General features: G+C 40.4%; 1 protein-coding gene across 3 annotated transcripts in view; it reads left to right on the top strand.

Annotated features, from left to right (window-relative positions):
• The window catches only part of L3MBTL3 (L3MBTL histone methyl-lysine binding protein 3), a 111,781-nt gene that overhangs the window by 67,203 nt on the left and 25,385 nt on the right, over positions 1–19,193 (top strand). For all 3 annotated transcript variants that reach the window (XM_044249080.1, XM_044249087.1, XM_044249070.1), the window contains 3 exons: positions 2,178–2,292; positions 3,610–3,712; positions 13,093–13,242. In XM_044249080.1, coding sequence (XP_044105015.1) covers positions 2,178–2,292; positions 3,610–3,712; positions 13,093–13,242 — 368 coding nt within the window. The remainder of the gene's footprint in view (positions 1–2,177; positions 2,293–3,609; positions 3,713–13,092; positions 13,243–19,193) is intronic.

Raw genomic sequence — 19,193 nt, 5'->3', positions numbered from 1 at the left:
ACAATTCTGATCTGTAGCAGGGGTGGAGAACCATTTATTTGTTAGGATTGAGTATGTTTGCTATAGGAAGATGCCTAAATTTTAAAAAATTTAGGAGTTCATTTACAACAAATGAGACATACATTATATGAACATTGATTCCAGTGTCAAAGAAATGGAATTTAGGAATAGCAAGATCAGAATCCAGGGACGTTTCATGTGTAATAAAATAGGGTAATCACTTGATTAGTTGAGAATTAGGATACTTCAAACTTACTTTAACACTAAATTATGTGTGTTCATTTATTGGTAGCATTGATAGCATAAATTGGTATTTTTAGAAAATTATCATGAATGTCTTCTCACTGTTAATTGGGCATTGTTTTTGATCAGAGGAAAAGAAGGGGTTACTTTGACTTAGGTAATTTTATGTAAGTGCTCCTTTTATATTCAGTGCATGTGAATGATGAGTTATTTTATTTGGATCCTTGAATTTTAGGCTTTGTAACTTCTCCTAATTAGCTGTGTGATCTCTTCTCTTCTTTAAAATAATACCTATGATTTCTTCCAGGTATGGGATTCTGTGGGCTTTGATTCTAGGATTGATTGATTTCCGGCTTGAGAAAGTGGATTCATTGTGAAGGACTTTATTTTGAACCTGTATATATGTACTTTAACAACTCTGTACTATTCTGTCATACAGATGTACCATAATTTAGCTAGCCAGTCCCTAACGGTGTATACCCAGGTTGTTTTCTACTGTAAACGAAGAGTTGAGTTACTGAGATTATCAAGTCAAGGGTGATATATTTTAAGTGATTGTTATTGCAAATAACATAACAGAAGTATTTGCTAATTAATACTCCTATCAGCAGTCCAAGAGAAAGCGTTTTATTCTCATACCCACCAACTCTAGGAAACACCCAAGTGGCACATTTTTGACAGGTTGAAAGAACTACATCTTGTGATTTTAATTTGTAGTGTTTTGCTTATAAGTGAAATAGATGATCTTCTTATATGTTTACTAACTATACTTAGTTTCTTACTTATGAGCTATTTATATCTATTTTTCATCTTTCTATTGGGTTTTTAATCTTACTATGTTAATATATAGTAACTATATACATTAAGGAACAAAGTACATTGTTACATATGTAATAAATGTATTTTGGGGGTTTCTCCTGGGTTTTCCTTTTTTTGTGTGTCTGGTATTTGCCACTCATTACAGCATATTTGGCACTCTCAAGTTTTTAATGTTCATGTGGTCAATTGAACAGTCTATTCTTTCACGGCTTTTGAGTTTGGCATCTTGTTCACAAAGGTTATCCTACTCTGAGATGACAAACATGTTCACTCATGCATTGTTCTAGAACTTTTGTTGTTCAGCTTTTAATGTTTGCATTTTTCATCCATCTGGCCTCTGTTGTCTGGGTAGGAGTAAGGGATTCACAGACTTCAGGAGATGTAGCTGGCAAACAGTGTAAAAGTAAAATATCTTCAGGCTTTTGGTAAATCTTCCATCCTAAAAGATAAAGTATATGTAATAATTAAAAGCTACTTAGCTGATTCTTAGTGACCCTCGCTGGGGAACCAGGTGCTCTTCCACGTGGTGGCCAGTAACAGTGGCACCAACATAAAATCTTTTTGAGAGATATTGTAATTATTTATGAGAAAAAAATGTTTTTTAGAAATGCATTGGATGGAGAGATATTTTGTAAACTGGTTGTATTTCTAATAGGATGTTGAATTTGTTTAAAAAGACTTCTTAGCATGCCTCTGGAAGAGTTGACATTTATATGAAAAGCCCTCGTGCCTCTCTACTGGCCCCTCCCATTTCTCCGTCCCTGCCCTGATGTATTCATTACTTAAGGCATATTTACTGGGTATTTGGCCTTGCTTATATAAAGATGTTATGTATTCAAGATGTTCTAGTGTTGGAAGATACATACAATAATATCTCTGTAGAAGTACTCCTGGCAACACATTTCTTAATGGACAGATAATTTAAAAATAAGTCAAAAGTGCCTTTTTTTCCCTCATAGTGTAAATAAAGTAATTTAAATAATTAAAAAAATATATTGGGTATTAAATCTACTGTATAATTTAGAAGAGAATGAAAATTGTTATGGTGGGTAAAACTTCTATTGTAGGGATTTTCGTGACCTGAATTGTATTGTTAATTTCTTTCTGTCATCCAGGTTCACTTTGATGGCTGGAACAGCTGCTATGATTACTGGGTAGATGCAGATTCTCCAGACATTCACCCCGTGGGCTGGTGTTCAAAAACCGGGCATCCTCTTCAACCTCCTTTGAGTAAGAGATACAAGAATAATTTAAATAAATGTTTCCATGTTCTTGTATGGGGTGTTTAAAGTGTTCTTTTCTCCTATCCTTTCTGTTTCTTTCTCACTGTACATTTCTTCTCTATGTAATCCTTTTCCTACATTTTCAGTCACATGACAGTCACAAAAATATAAAAGAAAAAATGTAATGTTTGAAAAAGCAAAGTTTATATATATATTTTTTACTTTTATTTAGAAGTACTCCTCACCTTTTAAAATCAATACTGAATTTTTGGAAGACAGTTTGTCAGACTATCAAAATTTAGTGTATCAGGAGTGATTTCATACTGTAGTTTTGCAAAATGTTACCATTTTGAGAAACTGAGCAAAGTCTACAAGGTCTCTATATGAATCATTACTTAAAACTTCATGTGATTTATAATAACCTCAGTAAAAGTTCTCTTTAAATTCAATTTTTAAAAAAGTAAACATGGAAAACTTAACATACTGTGATTTCTACTTTGAAAGAAAACATATACATTATAACAGAAAATATGTAGGAAATAGATTATCGTGGGGTTTTAAAATGTTTAGCATGCAGTCCCCCATCTAGTGGCTTCACTTCTGGATGCCGCCTACAGGCTGTGTAAAGGTACAAAAGTTCACATGAATGCCATTTGTTACAATGTATTTAAACTAACAAACCTTGGAAACAGAGATTGGTTAAATTCTGGTGCATTCATGATACAGACACTGCAACAGCCATAAAGAATGTTACCATCAAGATGGAAAGATTTACAAGACATGAAGTTAAAGACCAAAGAAGAAAAATGTTTCAGAATAGCACACATCTATGTTATCCCTTATATGTGACTAAATGAAACAAAAAAAAAAACTTGATACACACACACACACACAGGTATATATGGGAATGCTTAGAACAACATCTAGCACATTACACATGAACATAAGTTGTGGGGATGAGGGAGTGTCTGAAATGTGGGTGGGGGAGTATGAATAGGATCTGTTAACTGTTTCTCTGTGGTGTTTGAAATTTTCACAGTATACCAGTATTCCTGTATTAGTTATGTTAGTTACTTGATGAAAATTGCTTAGAATCACCTCATTAATTCACATTTAGGTGTTTCTGGAATCTGTGACCTTGAAAGAGGTTTAGACCAAAGTCTACCATTTCACTATTGAAGAAAGATAAATAATGTGAACAAAAGCATAGGGGAAAACCTTTAAAAAGCCTTCTAAGATTTTTAATTTTTATTTTATAGCCTTCTGGTTAATTTTATGCCCCCTTCTTTCTTTCTCTCATTTTTGCCCCCTTGTTTTCTTATAGACCCCTTAGAATTAATGGAAGCTTCCGAACATGGTGGATGCTCAACCCCAGGATGTAAAGGGATTGGCCATTTTAAGAGAGTGAGACACCTGGGCCCTCACAGGTATGTGTGGCTGCCACTCACACGGGGATTCTTTATGTGGTCAAAGAGAGGGTACCTATCCCACACATGTGTAAGATAATGATTTCCATGTGTACTAATAGATGTGAGCTAATTTTATATTTTGATCTATATGAAATGTGGTTTCCATGGTGACCCTGTAAAAATGAAGAGTGTGTCTGTAGTTAAGTCTTCCTGCATTCCTGAAAAAAGCACTCACAGTTTAAAATAAATTTACTCTAGCTATTTGCCTTTTCTTGACAGCCTGACCAGTTGTCCAGACACTTATCTTCTGAAAGAGTCATATTGGGTTAACCGTTAATAATAATAAGAAGAAGACAGACCCTGTTGAAGGTCTTTGTTTGGTAGAATATGATATGATTTGGGGACTCAACAATTTGAATAATGAGAAGTGAGATTATCATAGATTACCAGGAAAGATCATAAGCAGCACAAATATAAATAGTCACACTTGAGAATGCATTGATCCAAAACAATGTTTTTCAAGTATTTTTTTAACCCCTAAGTAACTTAAAAAAGAAATCAAAATTATGCATCTGAATTTGATGTATTGTGTAGGCTATTTGAGGGTGTTTGTAGGCATTTAAAAATCTTATGAAATACCTGGAAGTTCCAATGATTTGACTGTGATTTTTGAGGAACAGAAGCATCACCTGTTTAGGGATGTTTTAAAATAACCATTTGTCAATGTAAGTGTTCTGACTGCATGTTAATTGGATTGCCCAGTAAGAAAATGTCCCTTGTTTATCTAGTCTGTACGCATGGTGAATCTGGGTCTTCTGAAAAATCTGAACATTGCACTACCTGTTCCTCTGAGAGTTAATAGGAACTGTAAAAGTGATGTAATTCATGTTTCTTCCCTCTCCCTCCTTTTCTTTTTCTTTTCTTCTCTTCTCTTTTCCCCTTCTTTCCTCCCTCCCTTCCTTCCTTCTTTCCTTAATCTCTGAATCCTCAAATACTGCTTATCTTCCTTTTGTAACACTCCTCCTGAGGTTTTCATGGGATTCAATCTATTTTAGAGTAAATAGTCTAAGAATAGGATGGTGATTCCATTTACAGATACCCACTTAAAAGTCTTTTTCAGGGGCACCTGGGTGGCTCTGTGGGTTAAGCCTCTGTCTTTGACTCAGGTCATGATCCGGCATCCTGGATTGAGCTCCCCACAGGGAGCCTGCTTCCCCCTCTCTCTCTGCCTGCCTCCCTGCCTTGTTATCTCTATCTGTCAAATAAATAATAAAATCTTTAAAAAAAAAAAAATCCCTTTCAGAAGTTCCTGGCTCTCTCAATTAGTAGAGCATGTGACTCTCTATCTCAGGGTCCTGAGTTCAAGCCCCACATTGGGCATGGAGCCTGCTTAAAAAATAATTAAAAGAAAGAAAGAAGGAAAGAATGAAAAAATTAAAAAAAAAATCCTTTTCATTGTTTATGTAATTGTAAACCCAAAGTTACATGATTAATGCAAACTGAATTAAATATACTATATCTTCAGAGTTGTTTAGTGTTGCTGAGTGAAGGCAGCTAGATTATTTTTCAGACATTATATAAGTCTAAATGCCAAAAATAACCCACTAGCATTAATAAATTTCCATTGTATATTAATAATTTCATTCTGTAAATATTTTTGAGTTTTTTCCCCAATAATAACTAACATTTATTGAGCATGTATTTCCTCTGCACAAGGTACTGCTCTGTTTTACATGTATGGATAACCTTCAGAACTGCCCTGTTAGTCCTAGTGTTATTTTCTTCCAATTTTTGATGAGGCCACTATGGCACTGGAGAGGTTTATTGATTGGCTCTGATAAGGGAGAAACAGAGAATGGCACCCAGTCTAGCTCAAGGGTGTGTGCTGTTGACCTCTCCCCTCGCAGTGCCTCTCAAGGCTCTGCTCCAAGAATTAGTCAGAGCAGCCTTCAAGGAACTCAGGGACTAATGGAGATATAAAGCTGTACATAATTTAATTAAAATATAAGATACAGAACAGTAATATTGAACCTTTGACCTGTTACCAACCCCAAGATGTTCATTGGACTGAGGCAGTTTGTTCAAATTATGGAAATTTGAGGAAAATTAAGGACAGGAATAAAGAAGTTTTTGTTTTTTTTTAAAGCATGCATATTGATATTATGTTGTTGTGGGGCAGTTGAAATACTTGTTTTGGCCTTCTGGGAAGGAAACCCCCCTTAAAGCAATGTCCATCATCTCTTTAGGAGTGCTTTTGGCCTGAGCTGAGAGGTTTGCCTGTCATGGCAAGGTCTTTGGTGACAGTCCTGTCCCCTGCTTGAAGGCACTGTCCACTCATTACGACCACCTTTTCCCCAGCAGTACCATGGACCTCTGAGGGCTCCTCCACTGAGCCACACCCATTTCGCAGAGTTGCGGTGATTCTCTCCAGAGCATTTCTTCAGCGATGCGGTGTCATATCTGCCAAAAGAAGGGGGGCATTGTGGGACGAGTCGTGGAAAATTTTATGGAAAGATGCAGTAAAGAAATCTTTCCGTTTAACTGGAACCCATAGAGAATTACTCATTTTTTTGGAATGAAAGAGGAAGCAGTAGACCTTCGGGCTTGAAGACATATATTGATAAAGAAGTGGCATCTGGTGTTCTGTCAGACGGAGGGCGTGACTAGCAGTTTTGTGCATGAGCCTGGGGCAGAGTTGGTGGTTGGCTGGAGCCTCGGCGAGGAGCGGTGCGTGGGCTTCAGACAACTGGCAGCCGCCATCAGCTCCTGGCCTGTGCTCTCTCCCCTTCTTAGCCCTTTCCGCTGGCTTTCCTGAGTCTTCCCAACTGTGCTGTCCTATTTACAACACTCAGAGCTCTGTGTCCGGCGGGTTATTAATCCTTAACAGGCACAGCCTGTTTTCCATTTCATTAGTAGACTGTGGCATAGCTGCAGCCTCATGGATATTCTTGAAAAGGTTCATTTCTCTGGCACTTATTTTTGTCCTTGCTGAGAATGCTGTGTTTAGGAAAACATAATGAGAAAATTCTCTTTGGACTAATTTACTGAGAAACTGCATAAATCAAAACATGCATTCTTTGCTTAGATAACAAGGAAAGTTGCTCTTTTAAGCAAGAATAATCACTTTTATGAACACATAAGCAAAAGGCTATGTTTTGACTAGCGGTTGTTGTTAGCTTCTCTGAAAAATTATAATAGTTGAATTTGATGTAAGAGGTGTTAGAAATAGAACATGTGTCTCGGCGATGAATTTTGAGAATGTGATGTTTTCAGATGTTGAAATGTAAATGATCAGTGAGTGAGTCGAATGTGGATGTTGTTCTTGTCTCTAGGGACATTCGGTAGCCGCATTGCTCCATGCTCTCTTTCTAGCAAGGGAGCATTCATCTGGGTGGTGGTGTGGTGTTTCCCTTTGTTGATTCATTCATTCGGACTACGGAAAGGTCAGAGAAGGGGAGGAGATTAAAGGAGAACTAAAGTTATATGAAAGATATTGTGCATCCCTAGTGCTTTCAGAAGTAAATCTTTTCTACATAAGATTGGATCATGGAGGAAATAAACAAGAACAAATGGGGAGTATCTCCAACAACCTCTAAAAGGTCATCATAGAATCCATGGAGAGTTTTAAAAATGCGAACAGACACCTGCAAACTGTAAACATCATATTGACTGAACATCCTTCCATCCCTGCATCCAGCATACGCTTACTGAGTGCTTGCTTTGGGCCGGCTGCAGGGTGAGGTGGTGGGCCACACAGAGGAGAGGGGGTCCCTACCCTGAAGAAGGCCAGTCTGGGGCAAACAGGGTTTCATAGAGGCATGAATGGAGTAGCACCCTTTTCCTGAGAGAAGCAGAGAATCTCCAAAAGTGAGGCATGGTATGGACTTTTTAATGCTGTTATTTATCTTTGCCGATGCTCTCTTACACCATAGTGGTTATGTGTTCGTCTGCTTCAGCTTCTTGAATACTGACAACCGGTGGGATTTATTGATGACTTCTTATGTTCCAGGCACTGTTGTAGGACTTACTGTGTGATCTCACTTACTGTTCACAGCGGCTTTGTGAAACAGGTGCTGTTCTAATCTCTGTGTTACAGGTGAGGAAACAGGGTTGGAGTAGTTAAGTACATGCCCGAGGGTCAGACAGTGGCCGAATCAGAATTCAACCGAGGCCTGGATGGCACCCAGTCTCTGCTTGTAGAAGCATGTGGCCTGATAGAGCCTGACTCGGGTTTTGGTCAGGATAGTGTGTGACGGGCACCTGGGTGGCTCAGTGGGTTAAGCCTCTGCCTTTGGCTCGCGTCGTGGTCTCGGGGTCCTGGGATTTAGCCCTGCATCGGGCTCTCTGCTCAGCGGGGAGCCTGCTCGCTCGCTCTCTCTCTCTCTCTCTCTGCCTTCTGGTGATCTCTGTCTGTCAAATAAATAAATAAAATCTTTAAAAAAAAAAAGATAGTGTGTGAGAACGATTATGTGATCACTCAGAAAACTGGAAATGTTACCTAATTGTTTAAGTAAACATATCCACAATTAAAAGGATTTCAAAGGTGGCAGTGGGGAGTAGTGAATAAGGCAGTCCTCCTCCCTTTCCTCATCAGCTGGCCCAGTCTGTCATAGGAAAAAACTGCCTCCTTAGAGGGACTGGAGGCACATTGACATTCATGTGTAAAGCTGATATGGAATTATTTGCCAGTAGAACAGGGTGTACCCTGATGAAATCCTCATGGTAGATAGTTGTGTGCCCCTGCGTGAGTTGCTTCCTCTGCTCTCTGAGGAACTCCGTCATGGTAAAGAGTTATGTGTATGTGGATAGGTGTGTGCCCCTGTGTACATGATACACAGAGGTAGTACAGGAGAAACTAGAGATGATCAGAAGCCTAATGAGAACCCACTTTCTCCGCAGAAGTTTGATCAGCACTGGTAACTTTTAAAACTGTATGAACCTTGTAAATTTAAGAAAAAGGAAACTGGCAAAGAGATTAGTTATGGGTCGATGCGTATTAGCTCTATGACAGGAGTATCTTGCTCGAAGATGATACTCAGATGGAGTCCATTGTCACCGATTAAAGCTGAGGGCATTCTTCGATATGGCGAGGTACTGTTTGCCCCCATACGACATAACAGGACAGTCCGAGCTCGTCATCGGACTCTGCCAAGAACTGGTAAAGTGACAGTGAGTAAGTTCCCTTTTTGAAGACTCAGTTTCTGTATCTGTAAAACGAGTGCTAGACAAGGAGCCAACTTCCCAGGGTAGGAATTAAACAAGATTATGGAAGTAAAGCACTTAATGTGTGTAATGCAGTTGAGCTGTGGAGATTATGACATTGTTATCATCCTCGTTTTACAAGTGAGAAGACGGGGTCTCACAAGTTGTGTTCACTCTTGAGGAAGTAATGGATGGAGCGGCAGAGCACCTTTAGAACCAGGTTCCTGATTTCTGTCTAGGGGATTGCCCATCGCTCCACGCATACTGTCACTTGAGCACACTTCATTTGCATTTTGTGGCATTGCATTTTTTTTTTTTTAAATCACCACCCACTTCAGGAACCAGCTGGCTTCCTTCTCTACCCCAGAGTAGGGGTAGAAATGTGAGGTGTGTATACCCATTTTACTTCTCTCAGGGTTCAAAAGAAGAGGGGGGTATAAGCATAAGATCATGGTGGGACTCCCTTGTTAGATCAGCCCGGCCCATTAGTAAATCTCTGCTGGGAGGGCTGTGCTCCCTTCCCCTACTTGAAGACAAGAGTTTGAAATTCCTCTCTGGCCCTAACAATCCAGAGAGGCAGACAGTTAGACAGTAAGGCTGATTTTGTTCTGCAGTCTCTCCTCTCTGTGAGCTGTCCAAGTTCATATGCAGGGATCTTAGAGCTATTCCTCCTTCATGTAGTCAACAGAGAGGGGAAGGGGATGACGTAAGAGTTCTAAACTATAGCTGTTACCATTGCATAGTCGGGGATAGGCAGCCCATCTTAAGAATATTGTGGGTCTTACAGTGTGGGAGTGAGTGGGGTCAAGAACAGGCCTCTCATTTTCTTTACTTCATATCTGATAAAAGCCGAGGGTAGGTGTGTAAATAGTTCTTCAGTCATTGTAAAGCCAGGTGTTTAACTGTGAGTGAAACATGATGGTTGCAGTATTTTTGGATTAGCAGCATACTGTTTGTCCAAAAAAAAAAAGAATTATATTTAGATTTTTTTTCTTGCTGTTCACAAAACGCAAGGCGATAAATTTGTAATAGAAATACACAATATGAGGAAGAAAGAATAGAACAGAGTTAAAGATGACAATCTGAGGCTTAGTTAATATATTTCCTTTGTCAGAAACAAAGATTCAAGAATAACAGGAGGAACTGGTTGTATTTCTTATCTTTATTCATCAGAAGAGGGGGAGTTCATTGATAAATTTGGTTGTAAGCATGTTTATTATGAGGCCAGCCTGGGTCATTTATATTTGTATGAAACAAGATAGGTGGAGCTTCACGTCTCTTGGGGGAACCACAGGGAGCAGGGCCTCTCCCCTTCCTCAGACCTGTGGCAGTTACTGTGTGGGCAGAAGACTGAAATTTAGCCAAGCAGATGCTGCCAGCTGGGTCCTCCATCAGAAGGAGTGATGTGAAGGCAGGTCACACTGGGTGTTTGCAGCCTCTGTGGAATTGGGGTTGGGTGGGAGTTGGGCGGGTGTGGAAGTGGCTGAGGGGTCTACAGAGTGAATGAAGGCCACAGCCCGAGGAGCCCCCCATCCAGTGTAGACTATGCCTGGGGAGGAGAGCTGGTTGGACCTTTCTTCCTGATGCAGCCTGACTGCCCAGTCTTCCTACTTAGCTGAATGATGCCCTTGCAGTAAGTTGATTTCTGCTCAACTTTGAACTGGTTTTTGTTACTTATATCCGTAAACACTGATAAGTACAAATATTCCATAAAGGATTCCATGAGGTACTTGAAGGATTCTTGTTCAGAAGAGACAATGGTGATGGATTTTTCCTTAACATCATTACTTGATGAATAAAAATGAGTTAAAATAGCATGGCCATTCTCAATAAGATAAATGAAATAGTGGGCTCATTTTACTGAGCTGCTTTGTTGCTGTGTGACATTGGGAAGGCACCATCTCTACTTGATTGTTTAATAAACATTCCACAATTCCTGATGTGGTCCTACAATATCTCCTTCTCTCTCATCATTCTCATCTTGTGAGGGGGTGGGGAGAGAAAAGGCATCCTTATCACCACCCAGGTCTTCAGGCCAACCTGCAGACCATTCTTCAGTCCTTCTTTGATGTCACTCCCCATCAGCTATCCATGCACAGCTTCCCTTGGAGGGATCACAGAAGTACCGTGACTGTTTTAGCCACCCAAATCCAAGTCACCATGATGTCTTTACTCTTACGAAACTACTTTTGCTCCAGTTCGGTCCTCTTGAGATCTTCCCTCCACAAAACGTTCTGAGTGATTGTTTTTAATTGTACATCAAACCATATCATTCTCCTATTTGAAGGTCCTCTGGTGCCCTCACATCAAAAGTAACCTAACCAACTGAACTCATGACTGTGGCCTACCAGACCCTACATAACACTTCCCCCGCCTGCCTCTAGTGCATCCCCTCCCCTTGCTCACACACTCGACCATCACTGATCTTCCCCCACCAAACTTTCCCTACGAGCTTTCCCTCCATTTGTGTTCTTCTTCCCATTTCCCAGAATGCTCTTCTCCTGTGTGGACAGAGCAGGCGTCTTCCTGACCTTGAGGGCTCTGCTCAAATGCTGCCACTTCAGAGAGGCCCCTCCTCACACCTGCAACAGCCCCATCTTCTCTCTTAGGTCATACTGCATGGCGTTTGTCATTATGTGAGGTTGTCTAATTTATGTTTGCGCAATTGTGGCTTCTCCTAGAATATCATCTTCATGAGAGGGGACACCTTGTCTTTTTATTTTCCATTGTGTTTCCAGTGCCTAGGAAGATAATTAGGGCTTAATAGATGCTTGATAAATACTTGCTGAACAAATAAATGAAATAACTAAAGATTGAAGTCACCTAAGCGTTTTAGGCCTAATTTGTCCCATGAGCAGCCTTCCTCATAGGATATTGTAAAGCTTAAGTGAGGTACTGTGCTTAGTACAGTACTTGATTATATAGTGAGAGCTCCATAAATATTACTAGTTACTGTTTTTGTTATTGTTGGGTTAGCATTATATACATTTAAGTCAAGACATAAGGGAATGTTATTTATGTTTGTCTATTGCATAGAGTATAGAGCAGTATGAAGTTAGGTAAAATAAAGATTGTATTTTAGCTTACAACGTATCTGTGCTAAGTTTTATAGTCAGAATCACTTAGTTTTCAAACTCTTCCCCCCTCTTCTAGGAGAAGGTATCTATCTGATTTTCTTGGTGGAGAATAAACATGCATTGTTTAAAATTTTTCCTTGGGTGATTATCAACATTCCCACAATCACCTAGAGAGAGGAAGAGACACATAAGACACTAATATAATTTATCTAAGATCCAACAGTTTCCAGTTTTAAGGAGACTTCCTAAAACCAGAGGGGCAGAGGAGCCGTTCATTGGAGGGGTTCATTGTGTATTGGAGGCCTGAGATACAGAGGCTGCCCAGTTGTTCTGGAGCCTGGAGAGCTGAGGCCTAGGCAGAGGATGATACTGACTTAACACTGATTTAATAATTAGTGGCCTAGATTTCCTTTGCTTGGATAGCAGGTATGATCCCCAAGTGGATCCTGAGAGACCAGCCAGGGGTGCAGAGGGCACGGATAGAAGGGAAGCGAGCTAAATGGGTCATGATCCAAGTTGGCGTCTGGGCTCCTTTGAGATCAGAAACAGGGTTAACTACAGATTGATACATGTATTGCCTAGGATATCAGGTGTGCATTTGGACGTGGAGCCAGGAACATGGGGGAACTACCTTCCTTGAGAGGGACAGCTGTTATAAAGGAAATGACGCAGCCCTTGAGGACCCTGAGGCTGGAGAATCACTTTGGGAAGCAGATCTGCTCCATCTGTCCCATCAGGCTCTCGCTGACCCACCGTTATCACCAGGCCTCCAAGAAAGAAAGCATTTCTTTCTTGGGGCTGATCTTTCTCGTAGATATGCACAGGCTCTGCCCTTGGACAGTACAAAGGGGATCCTGCAGTGATCGTTCCTCGGTTCCAAAGATTTCATCAGATTGCGTCTGAACATCAAGTGCCAAGACACATTTGCTCTCAGAATATACTGAAACTGTGTCTGAGAAACAAAATATTGCGTACGATACATTTAGTCATACATATACGCATATGTAAATATATATAACATTCAATTAAATTTTGGAGCTTTATGTTCTGTAGCCTGTCATTTTCATTAGAGGTGTGTTCTAATGGGAATGTTCTTCCCTTTTCCTTTTAATGTTTTAGTGCTGCCAACTGTCCCTATTCAGAAATCAATTTGAATAAAGACCGAATTTTCCCAGACCGCTTAAGTGGTGAGATGCCTCCGGCTAGTCCATCATTTCCAAGAAATAAAAGGGCAGACACAAATGAAATCTCTTCATCTCCTGAAATCAGGTAATTAAAGTGATAATATTAGTGTTGTTTAGAAGTACTCTGGTTGAAAGAGGTTTTCTGTCTCAGGTGTTTTATGTTCTCTGGTTATCTTTTCTCGGACATTATTGAAAATGTATTTGATTTAATGTAAAAGGATGATGGAGATCAGTAGTGGACTTAAAAAAATTAGGCAGAGGGTTTTTAAAAGCATATCTAATCAGACAGGCTTAATTCTTACGTGTTCCTCTTCTGGTTGAACTTTTTTGGTGTTAGGAGTTTAGAAATTCCAGTCATTTTACTTCAGGCTAGTTCATATTTCTGTGAAGATTTTTGTGAAGAATATACATTACTTCTTTTTCATTCTAAATGCTTGCATATGTGTTATTCCTTTTAATTATTAAACTGTTAATTGCACTACATTTGACCCTTGAATGACATGGGGCGTTAAGGGTACTGACCCCCCGACACAGTGAAAAATCTAAGTACACCTTTTAAGTTCCCAAAAACTTAACTAACAGCGTAATGTTGACTGAAAGCCTTACCGAAAACATAAACAGTTGATTAACACATATTCTGTACATTATAGATATTATATATGGTTTTCTTACAATGAAGTAAGCTAGAGGAAAGAAAATGTTATTAAAATCATAAGGAAGAGAAAGTACATTTCCAGTAATATATGTAATTTATTGAAAAAAAAAAATCCATGCATAAGTGGACCTGCTTAGTCCAAACCCATGTTGTTCAAGGGTCACCTATATGAGCTCATTCAGTTTTTATTTCACTCGTAGAGTTGAGTTGGAATGCTAAGCTCAGTGGATTATTAGGTAAAGAACTAGATTTTGTTTGATCTTTAAATAAAAGTCGTGTGCCCTTCCAGCAGCTGAGGATACTACTAAAAAAAAGCAGATTGGTGGAAAGGTATTCCTTAGTGCTTAGTGGGAGTTTCTTTTATGGAGTATTTTACTTATTTATTTATTTAAGATTTATTTATTCAGGGGCGCCTGGGTGGCTCAGTGGGTTAAAGCCTCTGCCTTCGGCTCAGGTCATGATCCCTTGGAATAGAGCCCCGCATCGGGCTCTCTGCTCAGCAGGAAGCCTGCTTCCTCCTCTCTCTTTGCCTGCTTCTCTGCCTTCTTGTGATCTCTGTCAAATAAATAAATAAATAATCTAAAAAAAATAAATAAAAGATTTATTTATTCATTTGAGAGAGAGAGAGAGAGAATGCATGCACATGTACGTGAGTAGGGGGAGGGGCAGAGGGAGAGGGAGTCCCCAGCAGACTCTGCACTGAGTGCAGCACCCACCTCAGGGGGATCCCAGAACCCTGGGATCATGACCCAAACTGAAATCAAGAGTTGGATGCTCAACCAACTGAGCCCCCAGGCGCCCCTTTCATGAGTATTTTAAAACCTAAGGCAACATCATCCTCTATTAAATATTTTATAACTTACATTTTTATGGATGAGCCAGGTGGACATTTGAATTAATTAATCTGATACTAAATTCATAGCAGTGCTATTGGAGTACTGGCATTTCAGGTCTCACTATCCTTTTTTTTTAATTTTTTTTTTTTTTTTAATTTATTTGACAGACAGAGATCACAAGCAGGCAGAGAGGCAGGCAGAGAGAGAGAGGAAGGAAAGCAGGCTCCCTGCTGAGCAGAGAGCACGATTCAGGGCTTGATCCCAGGACCCTGGGATTATGACCTGAGCCAAAAGCAGAGGCTTAACCCACTGAGCCACCCAGGCACCCCAGGTCTCACTATCCTTATAAAAAAGTAATTTTATCCTATGGATGGGGTGAGCTGTAACTTCTTTAATTATTAACCACAGGAAGATGATTATTTTTTTTTTACCCTTAAAACTATGACTAATGTAACGTAAACTCATTTTCCCCAACCCAGCCTTCCAAAATGAGGTCATACCATGTGAGGAAATTTACTTTAAGACAAATAAAGCACTAATTCATATAGTAATAATTATAGATACAGAGTTCATTGACTGACTCACAAGGTGGTAAGACTGCCTAGTGTTTAGATTTCAGAAGCCAAGATACTGTTTAAAATACCAACAGAAGACTCTGAGGAACAAGCAGGCCTATCTCACAGGCTTTTCACTCACCTTACCAGCTCCAGGCCAGACTCCCAGGGCCAGAGTTTCCTCACAGCAGAATCTCCTTGGGATGATTTCCTAGGGTCTTCTTTAACGCAAAATTTATGTAAAAAAAGGCTGTAGTGGATTTGACCATTCCAGTGACCTGTCTTCTCTGAGGTGTGGTCATGGTTCTTCATGTAATCACCCAGGATTTAGGGAACAACCACATACATTTTTAGTTTTCTCTATAACCTATTACATATGTTTTACATCTAAATAGTTTTCTGTGTCATGCATTTTTCGCCCATACTCTCTTTTGAGTCAGTGAATTCTGACCTGTCATTACTTTTTGTGACTGAATACTTAGGCTTCTTTGTATTAAGGTCAGTTTCTTCAGGTGATCTGCTTTCATTTGGTATGTGAGTGTTCCATTATTCATGTTTTCAGAGACTCTTTGGATTTCTTCTTGCCTTCATCTTCCCAGATTTACTGTTTTTATTTTACTGTATTTTTATAACTGAAAAATAAACTGAAAGATTTGATTACGTACATGCAAAGGAAACATGAGGGAGACGATCAAAATAACCCCTCAATTTTTAAGGTGAACATTTTTTTCCTCACTGTTTTTTTTATGCGGAAGTATATGTAAGAGATGATTGCAGACATTTTGATTTTGCAACCTAAATGCTTCCACACAATATGTTTCAAAATAACACAGATTCATTTACTCTTTAAAAATTTTAACTTCTTCCTTAATTTTTTTTTTTTAAGATTTTATTTATTTGACAGAGAAATCACAAGTAGGACAAGTAGGCAGAGAGAGAGGAAGGGAAGCAGGCCCCCCGCTGAGCAGAGAGCCCGATGCGGGACTCGATCCCAGGACCCTGCGATCATGACCCGAGCCGAAGGCAGTGGCTTTACCCACTGAGCCACCCAGGCGCCCCTTCCTTAATATTTTTAAAAATTGACTTAGGATTACCTTTTTCTACTGCAGGCAGTCACTGGTTCTCACAGTAATCCCAATGGCACTGGGTATTTTAGATATAAATGATCATGAGGTGCCAACATAGTAAACACGAACAGATAAAAGAAGGCTGTTAATGAAAAAATGTATCTGATGGCTTGATACATTTGATAATGTATGGTTATCATACATAATGGTTGATTTAAGGTAGAATTAACAGGGTAGAAGTTGGCTGGCTTCTCTGCTCTAAGGGAATCTGTGTGAACATATTTAATACTTTTTTCATTTCATAAGTAAATATAAAATTTTGGATTGCTGACTTCTTTCACCTGGACTTAAGAAAGAAACTAGTAAGCTGTGCAGAGCTCTGAGAGCAATGATAATAATAAGCCTCAGTAAATGTTAGCTTGTATTAACGGGGCAAGCGGGATAGGTTACCAATTGTTGCATGGCATTCTTTTATTCTGGCAGAGCAAAGGAAAGGCTGGCCCATTTCTTTCTTTCCTTTCCTTTTTTTAATTTATTTTTTCTCACTATAGCACATACCCTCCCCAATATTCCTCAACCTGCCACCCCATCCCTTCAACCCCTCCCCTCCAGCAACCTTTAGTTTGTTTCCTGAGATTAAGAGTCTTTTATGGTTTGTCTCTCTCTCTCTAGTTTGATCTTGTTTTATTTCTTTAAATAGAACATTGAAGATAGTTCTCACAATACCAGATTATGTTCTCTCTCCTTTTCTCATATTCTTTACATACATGGATAGAATTTTTCATTCAGGTTTTAATGCATTTTCCTTGCATCCTTTGTAATAATTTACTTACTTTGGTAGCCAGACTCTACCAGATTTTTTGTTTGTTTGTTTGGGTTTTTTTGTTTTTTGTTTTTTTTTGTTTTGTTGTTGTAATACACTTTAGGACAGCAAGAGACCATTTGTCCCCCCAGAAGTGGACCCTGAGACAAAGATTGAGTTGCAGGTGGTTTATTTGGGAGGTGAGGAAGACCTCCATGGGGGAGTGATGGAGTGAGCCGGGGAAGGGGAGACCGCCCATGAAAGCTTTGTTGTCACACTGATTACCACTTTGGACAGCAGGGACACAGTCCTGCTGTGACCACTCTGGGAGTCTGTGTAAAACACAGTCTCAAAGTTTGCCCACCGTGAAACTAAAGGAGCGGAGCTATTTAAACAGCAGTTACCTTCAGTCCCAGAGTGAGGCTGCCAGGGGAGGAGCACACAGTCATTTCCCCGCACATCAGCCCTGTTGCACACCGAGCAGCGGGAGCCCAGGTTAGTCCTTCAGGGAGGCGGAGTGGGAAAGACCGTGGAGCTGGCGCCATGGCTGGAAGGGGGTGCTGTCCAGCAGACACGGGCTGGGCATTGACCGCGGTTGCTCTGCCACCCATCACCACCCCCTCCTTCACCTGTTTCAAATGCCAGAGGATCCCCAGGCATTGCTTTTGATCTGGAAGCTGATGCAGCCAGGCCAGATAAAGTAACAATGCAAGGAATATGTATATCCTTTTCAGACCGCGACCATTATTGTAAGGGCAAGTTGGCAGGCCACCTGCTTAGGCTGGGTGTGGGGACAACTAATGTTCCACGGCAATAGCTCCTAGACGTTGTTGCATCAGAGTCCCAGAGACCTTCTGAGAATTCAGATTTGGGGGCCGGGCCAGCCCCACCAGAATCTTCCAGGCTAGAACCCAAGAGTATGCATTTGAAAATTTGTTTGTTTGTCCCTGCTTGACAACTTGCAGTGATTCTCTATTACCCTTGAGATGGAGACCGTAATTCTGAGCCTGGCCTGGAAGGTCCTGTGTTCTCTGGCCCCTCTTGCCCATCTCTGCCAGGCTCGTTTTTAAACTTAATGCTTTAACCACTGGGGTTCTCAGTCATCCTTTGCTCTCTGCCTAAAGCCTCCAGGCCTGTCGTCTCCTAGCTCATCTCTCGTTTTGCAGGCTTCAAGTTCATATCATTCCCTTGGGGAAGCTTTATCTGATCTGCTGGAGTGTAGTTCAGGTTCCTCATTACGCTCCTTCACAGCACACAGCCCGATGCCGCTGTCGGTTTCAGGTATATACTTCTGAGTCTGTGTACTTTGCTTGACAGTAAGTTCCATAAAAGCTGGGGCCACATCTTCTCTGGTTCTCTGAGACACCCCAGCACAGAACATGCTACCTGGCACCCAGTAAGGATGCAAGGTGACCTCGAAACATCCACCAGCCTTCAAAGGAGACAGATCAGTTATATAATCTAAGAGGCAACCGCTGTATGAACTTTTTGTTCTGGTGAAACAGCTACATTCTTCAATGTTGTAAGGTCTCCATACTGGGTATCTGTTAAATGACTAGATGAACCCCCAATACTGGCATACATACTGGCACTCTTATAAATTTGGCAGTGCTTCCCAAAATGCTGTTGTTTTAATTCCTGTCCCACATAGGAAATGCTACCTTTTTCATTCTCCACAGGAAATGAAATTTTCATTTCATGTACCGTAGAAATGACAGCATTTATATGGCAAATGACAGCATTTATATGGCAAAGGGAGTGAGTGGGGCCGCCTTTTATGACCAGATGGGAGCACTTGTAAGCAGGGACTCAGGGTATCCTGGCTGGTAAGCTCCGCCCCACATTAAGATGGCTTCCCTGTGAGTCCTTTTCTAGCTGTGTTAAATATTTTGATCTGTTTTCCTACAGCAATACGTCAAACCCAAAAGGATGGTTGGGTTATGTGAATTCCTAATGTGTATTTAGATAGAAATGTGAGTCTGCAGTCCTTTTCCAGTTAGCCATTGATTCCTCAGACGTGTAGCGAGTGTCTGCGTTGTGCCTCGTGTTTTCGTTGAGATGTTTCCCTCACTTGGGAGAGGACAGCGGTGTCCCTGCCCTCACAGCACTCCTCGCCACAAGA

This window comes from Neovison vison, chromosome 1, assembly GCF_020171115.1.
Source record: "Neovison vison isolate M4711 chromosome 1, ASM_NN_V1, whole genome shotgun sequence".
Taxonomy (NCBI): domain Eukaryota; kingdom Metazoa; phylum Chordata; class Mammalia; order Carnivora; family Mustelidae; genus Neogale; species Neogale vison.
This window is presented reverse-complemented; position numbering and strand designations above follow the sequence as displayed.